Source organism: Ammospiza nelsoni, chromosome 7, assembly GCF_027579445.1.
Source record: "Ammospiza nelsoni isolate bAmmNel1 chromosome 7, bAmmNel1.pri, whole genome shotgun sequence".
NCBI classification, from domain to species: Eukaryota; Metazoa; Chordata; class Aves; order Passeriformes; family Passerellidae; genus Ammospiza; species Ammospiza nelsoni.
The window spans coordinates 33,622,134-33,635,554 of record NC_080639.1 but is presented as its reverse complement, the minus strand read 5'-3'; the positions used below and the strand labels follow the sequence as shown (position 1 = coordinate 33,635,554).

The 13,421-nt window shown below is 41.1% G+C and overlaps 1 protein-coding gene across 3 annotated transcripts in view; it reads right to left on the bottom strand.

Moving 5' to 3' along the window:
• Positions 1 to 3,410: 3,410 nt before the first annotated feature.
• Positions 3,411 to 13,421, bottom strand: part of R3HDM1 (R3H domain containing 1) — an 80,416-nt gene continuing 70,405 nt past the window's right edge. For 2 of the 3 annotated variants that reach the window (XM_059475527.1, XM_059475528.1), the window contains 7 exons: positions 13,259 to 13,362; positions 12,491 to 12,658; positions 9,443 to 9,606; positions 8,490 to 8,640; positions 7,148 to 7,227; positions 6,309 to 6,393; positions 3,411 to 4,821 (listed from right to left, as the gene is read on the bottom strand). In XM_059475527.1, coding sequence (XP_059331510.1) covers positions 4,478 to 4,821; positions 6,309 to 6,393; positions 7,148 to 7,227; positions 8,490 to 8,640; positions 9,443 to 9,606; positions 12,491 to 12,658; positions 13,259 to 13,362 — 1,096 coding nt within the window. In that variant the 3' untranslated portion in view covers positions 3,411 to 4,477. The remainder of the gene's footprint in view (positions 4,822 to 6,308; positions 6,394 to 7,147; positions 7,228 to 8,489; positions 8,641 to 9,442; positions 9,607 to 12,490; positions 12,659 to 13,258; positions 13,363 to 13,421) is intronic. The other variant, XM_059475526.1, reaches the window with a different exon arrangement.

Below are 13,421 nucleotides of genomic sequence, written 5' to 3'. Positions count from 1 at the left end.
ACAGACTTTGACGGACATTGCAGAACATCAGGTAGTTGCAAGCAGGATAAAAGCTAAACCTTGCAGTGAGGGCTGCTGAGCTGAGCCAGGGCCAAACCCCAGCCCTGTGGGTCTGAGGACACAAGGCAGACACTGAAGCAAGAGGAGGCTCACACACATCGTGGTGAGAACATAATTGCACACATTTTCAAGTAATCCAAGAGGTAATTTAAATTTACACTGAAGGTTTTGGATGTGGATGGAGACTTTGCTCTTAGATTCCAGAATAAGATAACTTACAGGGGCTTAATTTTCAGATAATTCTGGAAATCAGGCCCTTTGAAGGGTTCTACACCCAAGAAATGAAGCTTCCAAAATGAAGTCACATTAATGTTGTGCACTTTAATTTTATACTTACATCAATAGCCAAAATACCCAAAATGTTTTAAATGTGAATAGGACATAGAGAAGATCTGCATGAAAAGACCTTTATCAGCCTTCATGAAAACCAAGCTGTAGAAACATTGAAGGGATTGAAATAATTCCTTTCATAGTTAGAAATATATAAAAATTCCAGCTACAATAATTTTTCATGACCTGTAACTTAAAAGTGTTTTGGTCAGTTTTCTCCAAAGCTTCATCTAAACATTCTTTGCTTCAGGGCTGAATACAGGAACTGAAGCCTGCACCAATTTTATGTGGAAAAAATATAACATGGAGCTAAATAGTATTTATAGAAGTTGGGATTTTGACACCCTTCCAAGCATCCAGGCTAGTACAAGGTTAACTCAAAACAACAGCCAAGTCAAGTGTGAAGTTTTAAGGCACAAATGAGTGTCATAGGATGAGAATACAACTATTCATTCCATCTTGAGAGGGAACTGGCTTGCAAGAAATGGGAAATAGGTAAAAACTCCCTGTACCCAGGTACCTTCCTGGATTCATGGAACTACACAGTTCTGGTGCTTTGCTAAAACCCCATTTGCAAACATCCCTGTGCCACCAGATCTTTAAACACCACGTCCTACAAAAGGGTTGGGGGGGAGACACCCAAGCTCTGCAGTCTGAGTACACCACAGCACAGGGTTTCTGTCTTCAGACACACTCTGCTCCTTTTCCTGTCATTTTTCTAAGTGTATGTGAGTGAAAGGAACACATTTCATATTAGATCAGGTGACATTTGCTCAGGGAGGAATGCCAGGGAAGATGCAAGATGCTTGTTCCCAACCAGCCCTGCCTTACCAAACACAGCAGCCACAGCCTGGCAGGCACATGGGGGCTGTGAGGGTGTTTTAGGGGGTGCTGCAATGAGCCACCCAATTCCAGCATCAGGCCCAGGTGGTTCAGGGAGTCCTCAAAGTATGGGGCTTAAATTTATATTCTTAAGTTGTAATTATCAGACATTATATGAAGTTTTCACAGTCCTGGGAGGAATTTTACACTATAAGTGTGTTAATTAAAAATTAAAATCAAGAAATAGTAGCTTTTAGTGGAGTAGGTAATGGCTGCACTTGTTCAGCTTTTCTGCTTATTCTTCCAGTGCTTTTCTTTAGTTTTAAAAGTTAAGACATGCTCTCAGTAAAACAAAACATATTATATTGTTGCAATGGAAGTCCCCACTTAATTCCTTTTGCCACTATTTGCTTTAAAAATAGCTTTAATGGTAAATGAGAGGAAGCTCAAATACACTGGAGTACTAAAAGATTTCTTTAGAACATGAGAATGCATTTTACATGCATAAAGTGCTTTTATTTGCTTTCTAGACTGTGATCCAAATCCGTGGAACAAATGCAATTCCAGGGGTTTTCACAGTGCCTGGGCTCGTGTGGTTTAAGGAACCAAAGGGGGCAGAAGGGGATAAAGGCCAGGAAGGTACAAAGTGGCTTGGTTAGATGAGTCTGCATCCTGTTTGCTTACTAGAGGAAGTATGAAACAGCACAAACCCAGGAATAAACACAGCTGTGAAGAGGAAATATTTTAACACTTTGCCCACTGCAGACATCAGAAACGTCTGGCAGTGCCAGAGTCCTGTGAATTGTGGGGCTCATACCAACACATCCAGATAAAATAACATAACTATCCCTGTTTAACACAGAGTGAAACGTTCTCAGAAAGGGGGGCAGACCTGACTGGAAAGGGTCAGTTTCTGGATTAGACTACAACATGCTTCCTACATGTTTGAATGTTTTATTCTAGGGCAACTTGCATTCAAGTTTATATCTGCTTTGATAAAAATTAAATATTTTCTGTGCCTTATTCCTAACCAGTGTATCCCTCCCTTCCGGTTGCTTGGGCTGCATTCTCCATGCTTACCTCACATTACCTTTTCTTCTCTGTTTATTGGGAGGACAGTTTATGAGATGCAGCAAGCCATGCAACATCCTTTGGAAAGGGTTTGATTTGATACAGATTTAGTGCTGGGGACTTTCAGAAGAGATGGAAGCTCTCAGCTACTGCCTGCCCTTCTGCATCTTGGAAGAACCTTGTTGTGGAAGGAGTTAACAATGGGAGGCAGCTGCCTGGCTGGGCTGAGACACCTGTCCCTACAGCCCTTCAATCTCTTAGCTGCTTTTACAGGATTAAACCATAATCCTGAACTAGCATGGCAATCAGCAGGAGGCAGTGACAGAATGCAGCAGTGGCCATGCTGTCTGTGCTGCTCAGAGGAGGGGTTATTGATAAACGGGGGCTTTGAGTGCAGCAAACTGCAGCAAGAAATGCATCCTCAGTCAAGCACCACCTGAATGCCAAGTACCATCCTTGTAGAAAAGCAGACTGCAATGAGTAGATTTGTCTTTTATCTGAGACTTGAAGTGAACATCCTCCCCTTTGTTTTAGGGGAGCATCTAAGTTGACCTTTAGTAAATCCCTGTTGCTATAGCATTTCACAGAATCAAGTCCCATAAAACTAATTCATTAGGCTACATTATTCCCAGACTGGTCAGTTTTCTAAGTTTTCCTCCAAGTACTTCATCACTGTTTGGGTGTTCAGGGATAGAATCATTTATATAAACAATGGAAATTAATGCTGGTTTAGGCACCTTAATTCTTCACCTTTATCCCCTGTAAAATGTTTTTAAACACAAAGTTTACTTTGAGTTTCCTCTTTCAGAAGTCACACATGCACAAAGTGATAGCCTTAGGAAGTGACCAAGTAGTTGCTTGTCTACAGAGCAAATCAGTTCCTGAGGTAAAAATAAAAAATCAGGAGCAGTCCCTTACAGCATCTGACTATTTTCTCTTTTTTACTTATATAGAGAAACATTTAAATATTATGAAAGGCTGGATAACATAAATGCCAGAGGAGGAACAGCAGGTGTTTTTTTAAGGTTTAAGATCTTTCCTCACATTTGAAAGGATTCCAGCCATTAATATGAGCTCATCCAGGTTTCAGAAGACTCCTAGAAGCTTAAACAAGTGCACTGAAAAAGTTTGTGTTTGTAAACATTTATTCTTTTGAACTGAAAAAGGCTTGCATCAGCACACATTGTACAGACTTGCAAATTACACAAGTTGAAAAAAGTTTTGTTTCATTTATGTGCAATGAATCTTTAATGTCCAGTGAGCATCTGCAAATGATGAAAACTTAAACTATTAAAAAGGTTTCCAGCACTTACCAAACACAATTATCTTAGCGTGAAAAGGAAGAGAAAGAGACCCATACTGGTGGGAACACAATTAAAGTGCAAACATTTTGTCACTTGTATGAAGATACATAAAGTTTCTTCACACTTTTGTTAAAAAGAAATATTAAAATGTGATTCAGTGAACATTCTTTGTAACCTATTCATAATCCCCTTCTAGTAATTATTAAACTTGCTGGATCAGAAGCAAATTCTTCAAGGGTACAAACTTGTAATTTCTTTTGACATTGTTTGAATATATTGCAAAAGACAATGACCACCTAAGGAGTTAGTTACTAAAATGATATTCTTTTTTTTCTTAAAGAAAAACAGAAAAAGAAGAAAAAGAAAAAAAAGAGGAAAAAAGAAAGAAAAGAAGAAAAAACACACAAGGGGCAAAGAACAGGTTAACTTGAAGATGTTGGATAGTTTGCTAGAAAATGAATATAATTCCTTGAGAATGGTTCTCTTTTCCCCTCCACCAATCCTCAGGTTCCTGCCTTGGAATGGACTGCTGCGTGCTGGCTGTGAAAAGGGATTATAAAATACAAATCTGCATATGGATTTTTATGAACATCTGCTGTACAATAGAACTTTGGATCTGATACAAGATTTCAAAAATATAAAACAAAACTACTATAAAAGTAGGGGGCATTTCAGCAGCGTTCCTCGCAGAAAGCCGCCTGTCGCAAAGATGATTCCTTGCTATCGTCTGGGAGCAACTCTGTAAATTTTTTTCTTCATCTTGCTGGATTCACCGGGTTATTTATTCTTCAATGGCAAACGTCACGTGACAAAACATCCCAGGAGTCTCTCTGGAGAGAACGGAAAGCCCACGACGCCGAACCGATGGAGGGGGGAACGCGGCGGCGCCGCTACTGCGAGCTGGCCCTCTCGAGGCCGTGCAGCTCGTGGTGCCTCCTGCTGCTCCTCAGGCGGAACTTGCCGCCCGCGCCGCCGCTCTGTCTCTTGAGCGCGCTCTGCGCCGCCGCCGTGCTGGGGAAGGCGGCCAGCACCGTGTAGCTGGAGGCCAAGTCCCCGGCGCCCCCGCCGCCGTCCCCGCAGAGCCGCCGCTGCTGCTGCTGCTGCTGCTGGCACTGCGAGTCCCTCAGCCACCGGATCTTGGCACCCACCTTCAACAGTTCCCCAAAGAGCTTCTCTGCTTCCATGCGAGTGATGCCTTCGGGCAGCTCGGTAATTTCTAGAACTTTGCCCACAACTGAAACAAGAAAAACGGTGAATCTAAATCTGTTATTGCACTTATTGGTACAGCATCCTAAATGAAAAATTTTGGCTAGCTGGATATTGCAGCTGGGCGCTTGGGACGAGTCCAGGCATGCAGGAGCTCAGGTTTGCCTCTGGTGGAGAGGCTTCAAGGTGAGGAGAAGGAAAGGAGCCAGTTCTGCTGGAGGGTTTTGATCCAGAGTATTCTGGCCCACATCCCTCTGAATGCAGCAACAGGAACCCCGTGGTTGCTGTGTCTTTTAACCCCGGGGAGAGGGGGAGGGAAGGGGTAGGGATCCCACCAACCAGGCAAGGAGGGGCGAGTCTCAGGGGACAAAGACACCTGGATGGTCCAATGTCCCCAGGGCTGAGAGGCATCTTTTAAACTCTGCCAATCACACGAAACCTTTCTGGAATGCCAAGATTGACAGACAGCACTCAGCAGGGGCAAGGGAGGGGGAAGGGAGAGGTGATTGGCACACCTGGGGAAAGAACCGGGATAACTGAGACAGGCTATGACACCACACTGCAACAAAAAATTACTTATTTCATACTTGTATCTCCACTTGGTGATACCAAACCCACAGCATTTGCCTTCCTGACATTCTAGAGAGCCTTTGGTCTCACACTTAGCAGTGCTTATAACTACAATCTGCTTACTTGTACAAGTGTGCAAATAAAAGCTGGGAATACAAAGAGGGTCCTCAAAACAAAGAGGGGGAAATAAAATCATCAACAACTCATTTTGCAGCAGGTTTCAGAACTCACTATAGCATCTCACTGGCCTTGCCTGGTAACACTTCACACATCACCATGCCAAAGAACTAGTCTGTCTTACCTCAAAAAAATCCTTTCCATTAAATTGTTAGAAAAACTGATTTTTCTGTAACTTTCTGTGAAGAGTTGACAGCAGGTAGCGAAAATTCTCAGTAAAGGTATTAAGATAGATGCCATCAGATTTTATTTTTGTCATAAAAGATGACCTCTTTACCAATTCCAACGAGCTAATCTATAGATCTCTTAAAATGTTTCCAATATCCATGTGCTTAAATATACTAAAATGGGAAAAACTAAAACCAAAACAAAGCAAAGAGCACAAAGTTATTTGTGGTTTTTGTTTGATTTCGCTTGTTAGGCCAGTAAAAGGAAGCAGGGGTGTGTATATTTAATATTTAATGTAACAATATCACAGACCTTAGGCCCAGTAAACTGACATACTTGCTCTTTCTTTTAGTACTCTCCAATCCTGAACTTCTCTGGTCTTTTCTCCAGCCTTCAAAACTACACTTTTCCCATTTAACTTCATTTTTCCCCTCTCTCCATGTTTTCCTCCCCATCCTTATGTTTCCAGTGTCTGCCATGTCCATTTCTGTCTGATTTCTCTTGGCTCTGGCCCTTCTCACCTGAGCTTTTCTTGTGCATTCCCAGCCCATCACCATAATTCATTTTTCTGGAGGACTGTGTCAGTCAGCCGTTCCATACCTGGTTCTCCTGCACCAAGATCTGCTGAAGCAGCCTTCTTTGCTGGTTTCTTTCCCCTGTTGCCATGTCTGTTTCCAGGCTGACACTGGGAAGATTGACATAAAGAGGGTACGTCAATGACAATCCACCAGTACCTTGAACTTTCATGTCAGCTCAGTGACAAGCAGTGCAGAGCAAGGTCTGGAAAATAACCTGCACTACCATGGGACAGAGGGGACCTTCACATCCAATTTCAGTTACTGAGTTTGATAATCTACAGTCAGGCACGTTCAATCCTTCACTACAGAGGAAAGGGAGGCGATGATGGGGGGAAAAAATCACCTTAAATCATCTTGGAAGAACATCCCCCTGCCCCAGCCATCACATCCTCCAGCTGCCATTGGGTAGAACTGAGCAAGGTAGAGACAGGGGGTGTGTGTGTCCCAGAAATTAAATAGAGGCAAAGACTTTTCAGCTTTGCTAACACCAATATTTTGGGTTTGTTTTTCTTAAAAGGAACAAACCCACTCTTTGTTTAAAAATTACCACTTTTCTTTTTAGAAATGGTTACTGAATAAAAGAAAATAGTTTTAGCAAAGGGTCCCCTTTAGATTTTTGAATTAGCTAGTGAATTGCTTAAAACCAAAAGCCATAATTCAGACAAACGTTTTTCACTTTTTAATACAACAAACAAAACAATGGGGAGTATTGACATGGAATAAAACTTATTGCAAAGCAAGCACCTTCCACTTAATTACTCTCCAAGTGCAATAACACATTCCCCTGCTCTAGGTGCTTGTAATGGTAGTCCTGAATTGGTTTTTTTTTTCATTGTTTATGAGATTGTTCTCTGTTAATACCTGTTGGCTTGTTACTTGTCCACGTAACAAAGATGGATTGTATTGCAGGGGTTGGCCAAGCAATGGGTATCTGGCATCTCCTTGAAGAGAAAGGTAATTAGAAGGGTTTTTCTGGTACAGGAAAGCTTCCTCCAAGTCCCTGTCACACTGAGAATGTTACACAGAAGAGAAAGCAGAACTGCTGTGCACAAAGCTGAGAGTCTGCCTGGGCTGACAAACTCAGAGCTGCCCTGACTCCCTCAGTATCACCACCTCCTGATCCCAAGGTGAAAAGGTACAAACTTGCTGCTATTTAGGGATTACACTCAAAGTTTTTCTTCACTACAGTCTTAGATAAGTCCTTTCATTTCAAAATTACTTTAATAGGTCTAAAGCTCCTCTCAGCATGCTAATTTGGTCATTTCATGGTTACAGCCCTGATTAGAGGCAGGTCCATCTTCAGGTTCCTATTTGTTGCAAGGATGCACAAAGACAATGCACAGAAGTTTTCAGTAATCCCAGCAGATGAAGGGAGCTTAAAAGGTGTGCTTCAAACAGCCCACCTGGGATTGATACAACACCAGAACACAAAGCAATGACAAAGATCATGCAACAAATGAGACAAAGACAAGAAAATAAAGTTTGCTTTATCAGTAAGAGAGACATACAGAATTTTCTGTAAGTTTTGCTTTAAAGTAAATCTTTCTGTAAAACAGACCTGTTAATTTTGAGTTCGGGAATTTTAGCAGGATACTTTTGCTCACTGACAAAAAGGATTTATATCATTGTATTATCAACTATCCCAACTCAGTGAAAACTCCCTGTTTTCTGTTGACATGGCAGCAGAAGATTGAAATTCCTCTACAAGGAATTTTTTGTGTCCTTGGGTGGGTCCTATCTGAAATACTAACTGAGGTACAGTCCTGGCTAAAGGCTCCATCCCATCATGCTTGTTGTTCTACAGAGGAATGAAAAATACATGCTTAGGCAGTGGTGCAATTCAGTGCAGTATTAACTCATGATTTATGGTTAGGACTTGAAGCTAAATTCTAGCAAACATTTTATAAATATTTTCAATGCTGAAATGGGAAATGTCACAATATGAGAAAGCCATGTGCTAGAGAAACACATTAATGAGGAGATGAAAAGCCTTTGAAGATATGAGGGACAGTACCAGTGCAGAGAGATAAGATGAAATTTTAAATGATGTTTGAGTGAATAATTTTGGTGATTCTGCTTCAACAGCAATACTACTAAAAAGTGAGTCACAACTCATCAGAAAATCCTCATATAACTTGTATTTTAAAACAAATAGAAATTTTCAAGTAGGAATCACACACATTTTAGTTAACTAAAAATATACCTTGTCCAGGAACAAAAGGTCTAGAAAACTGGGACACGATAGAAAGAGGTGTCAGTGTGGGACGGACGTTCTTCATGTTTGACAGCTGGGCTGGTGCTGGTGATTGGGCTGGTGAGGTGCCAGGGCTGCCCAGTTGAGGACTATGCTGCAGCTGGAATAAACAACACCTTAGTGGTTCAAAAAGTACTACTGGAACAAGCTGAACAGCACCCACAGCCTTCAAAATTTACAAAAAGTTAAAATAGCTGTAGTAACCAGAGCAAGATTTTTATTCCCTGTGAAAAAAGCCAATCACTTGTTTTTAAAATTTTGAAAGTTTATAGTAATAAAATGGTTATAAAAATAGTAATACAATTAGAGTAATAATAATTTGGACAATTTGAATTAGGACAATATGAGACAATAGAGACAAAGAGTTATGGATGTCTGGGTACCTTTTTCTGGGCAGCACAAGCCTGAAAAAGGACCCACGTTAACAAAGGATTAACCCTTAAAAGCAACAGCCTGTGGCATATTCATACATCTCATACGTGATGCATAAATTCCATTTAAATACAGGATTCTGTCTGGTCATTGTCAACTTCTTCCTCTGAATCCTGAGAGCGCCTTCGAGGCAGGAAGAAGTTAATTTCTTCTGATAATGGAGCAATAAATTCTTTTTCTCTGAAAGATTCAGGTGTCCTGTGGCTGCTATGTCACTGCAAGTCCTTTCTTTAAAAAAAGTATCCTACATAGCATAGTTCCTATTTTAACATTTTTTTATAACCCAAAACTATATTTAACACAGTACTTAAGAGAATTAATACAGCATTACTTTCTACTACAACACATACGATATTAATTTTAATACTTGTGAAAAGCCAATCATAAAATAGGTATTTTTCACATTCCCCAGAAAGAACTTTTGAAAAAGCCAGAAGTGATGCACATTTCACTCACGCATCAGCCCGTACCTGCGCAGCCCCGTCTAAAGTGCCGATGTCCGTGCCCTTGTGCCCGCGGGGGGGCTCACAGTAGAACTTGCCCGCTCTCCTCTGCGGCGGGGACGGGTTCCGCGGGGCGGCGCCGCCGGGCACGCTGAGCTGCATCATCAGCACCCCCCCGGCGGGCGGCGCGGCTGCCACACAGCGAGCGAGCGAGGGAGAGAAACACGGCACCGTCAGCGCTGCCCGCTCCGCAAAGGGGCAATGACACACGGAACGTGCCCTAAAGGAGCTGCTCCTTCGAGAAACTGGAGCAGTATCGTCTGAACAATAATTACATTGCCACTTTCACCTACACCTGCAATAGCTAACTGAGAGAGGGCTTCCCAGAAATGAGATAGTGGAGCCACTGAAACGCATTGCTGAGAATATTTTTGAAAGAAATCGCTCTATTTATTAGTAGCTGACAGTATTCAACATTCACTGCAGTTTCTGTCAGAGCACTGTATTGCACAATGTGATATTGAGTGAAAATAGTTTTACGTGACATACAGCAATGCAGACTCAAAATGTTTTCCCTGATACAATGGCATATATCAGAAAGACCTGGGATCAACCTTTAGTCTAGGCAGGCTTACCCTCACAGGTTCTCCCTGGAATGCTTTTCTGGGCAGATACTGCAAACTGATCCCCACACCCTGTCCCACCCGGGTCCTGTGGCAGCCACAGAAACTCCACCTCAACATCCAGCACTGCTGCAGTTTCACACCAGGAGCTGTGAGGAGAGGCTGCCCAAGAGACAAACCATCTCCCCCCTCTGCCCCAAGTAATTTATATAAATGCCCTTTCTATTTGTAAATGGTTGTTTGCAATTTCCTTCTCTGCTTTACAACATTTCTCAGAAACCAAGATTAAAACACTTTAAACATTATTTAATCATCCAGAAAGCAGGATTCTGCAGTCTTTTAAATTTACTGCCACGTCATAGCATTAAGGTACAGATGATAAAATGCATTCATCTGGTGTTTTTTTTGTAATGGGCTATTGTTTTCACTACCCCTGGGCTCCACAAAAAGAAAGAGACTTCTTCAAAAACCAAACCAAGCTAGGTAGAATAAGGAATGCAAAACATTAAAACTAATGTTAGTTTTAATGTTATGCATTCTTTTGTAAATTGTATTTGGAAATATTTATTACATGGCTAACTGAATTAACAATGTTTTCACATCTATATTTTCTTTCTAATAGCAACAAGTTTTACCCAGGTGTTACAGATTGCAATTGAACCATCAGGTATCTGGCCAGCTTTAGCAGAGGATACAAATTAAGGAGTCCCTGCAAGAGCCACATTGTGAATATTTCTGTTTTGTTGCACAACAGAATAAACTCTGTTTATGACTGCTACATAATCAGAATAATATACAACACAACACTTTTCCACTGGTAAAGCCTATATATAGTCCCTATATGTAAACCTGAGATATGCCAAACACCTCTACACACACTACCTCTAGCACACAAAAACTGGTTTCATTTTAATATTGTATGCATATATTCATATATTTTATAGATTATAATCATTTACAGCTTACTGGTTTATATATAGTATTTCACTCTGCAACACTCTAGCATACTCTTTCTGACTTATCTCTGTTCTGTAAGAATGGAACACCCAACAAAAATATGTTTGTCTTCCAGAAACATCTACACCACCATCTCTAAAAGAGTGTCAATCTAAAATGCAATTTAAACTGCAAAAGAAAACTTGATGCATTCAGAAAATCATGTTTTTTCTTTTGGTTCTAATTCCCCAGCATTTCAGGAAGTGAAAATAAATGGAATTCTTTTCCTAACCAAGCATCCTGGCACAATGAAGTGTGACACAGTCAGTTTGCAGACACTTTGTGACCTGTCCAATCCCATGAGAAGGGAAACCCAGAAATCCTTCAAAGCCTCCCCAGCTTTGCAGCCTGGTCCCCTGTAACACAACTCTGCTGCTTGTCTGTGCACCTGCCCATTGGCCCCACCTCAGGGGCCTTCATTCAGCACCTCAATGTCCTCACTTGCTGAAAAGCACAAGTTTTGATTTATTCCCCAGAATTTGCTCTCCCATAGACGGCTTCCTCCTTCATGAAACTTTCTGAACTCCCAGTTTACAGGTCTGAACCAGGCCATCCAAACTGCACAAAACCAGCACTCCAGGATAGGAGGGCAGAAAAACAAACCAGTGCAAGGCTCCCTTTAGACATTCAGCAATGACAACCTTCCAGAATTAAAGCCAAACAAACTTGAAGCAAAATGGAACCCAAACCAAACCTGCCCATGAACTGCTGATCCAGCTCTCTTGCCACTTAACTGCATGTTATCTATTTACTAATAAACAGGTTCAAAAAGCACTTTAAAGATAAATGTTTGTAAAAACACCACACCTGTAGCAGAATGTAGGTCATTGATCTAAGGTTGTTTCATCTAGTGCTTGCTTGCAAAATACTGAGATAGCAGAATTTCAGATTATCCCTTTTTGCATCAAATTCCCTAATAGTAAATAAAGACTGTGCCACTGTGGTCACAGGATTGCTCTGTAATCCCTTGTTTGCTGGCTAACCCTAGTGCTCTTATTTTCCTGACCAGTCAATCATCAATTTTATGGCTGGACCTTCAGAGTTTTAAGTGTCTGGACATTAACATTTATAAAGGTTTCATGGATTGATAAGATCAATGTCAGCACTGCTTTCAAACACATTGAGGCTTCTGTTTACACACCTTCTAAAAATGACCCAAGTATTTTGTACATCAAAACCTTCTGAACCTGACTTCAATGCTTCTGCTGAGTAACATTTACCTGCTGAGTGAGGGTGGCTCCAGGCTGCCCCCATGAGCCACTGTTTCACTTAAAATCCCATTCATCATTTTAAAAGGTACAATAATAGCAATACAGATGAAGAATTAAAAAAAAAAAAAAAATCAGAGATGGCACTGAAGTTGCAGTTGTTCTAGCAGTTAGCCATGAAACCAATCTGCAAATTTACAGCACGTTCTAGACAGAATGGCTTAGATGAAAATCCCAAGAAAAGATACCTTTTTTTGGCTGCATGATGGAAAGACCAGGGGGTGAACTTTTACATGATGAGGGTGGAGACACTATGCTGTAGTGCACAATGGAAGCAGCCTGCTGTGGCTTTGACTTGGATGAAGGTGGCAATAATGTAGGAGGTGATGGCTTCTGACTTGAATGGTTGCTATAAACTATGAAAGTAAAAGCAGTGAATAAGGCTGCCATAAAAACAACACACCCCACACAGCTTTGAAATTCTTTCAGCTTTCCAGCAGGTCAAAAAGCTACCCCACAATGCTCAGTTTTCAAACTCCCCTCAAGAAAATCACTGCTCCTACTCTGTTAACTGAAATCTAGAATGGTTCTTGAGTAGAAGAGCCAAGTGTGCTGCTTCCAAAATGTACCTCACTCCTTCTGTCAAACAGAGACCCAAATCCCAAGGTTTTCAGACCCATCTGGCTATTGAGAAAAGGATGGAAGTGATTCTGCTGCCAATGTGTGGTTCCCATGTCTGTCTGAACTCTCCCATAGACATGCAAGGTATTGCGATGTATGGTATTGGATTTTAAGAAAGTAAAAGGTATTTGAGGTATTTCAAAGATTAAAAATTTGAGATTTCAAATTAATCAGCCTCAGGGTTAAAAATGGAAAATAAATTCAAAAATGGAACAAAAGAAGATACAGAATATAGCAATTCTAAATCAAACCCTTAATAGCAAATATCCAATCACCCAGTATAATAATAGCCAGACATTTTTTAAGCTTATCAATAAAAGCTTTGTTCTCCCAACCTGCACACTGCTGTCCTTGAAGCTGCTGTGAGTTGCATGGTGATGATGTTCTAGGAAACTGTATCTGCTCTGATCCAGGAGGCTGCAAATATCCTACAGATGAACTGTAATAACAAAAAAAGAACATGACTAACAGGCATTTATGCTGCACTCATTTAATCAC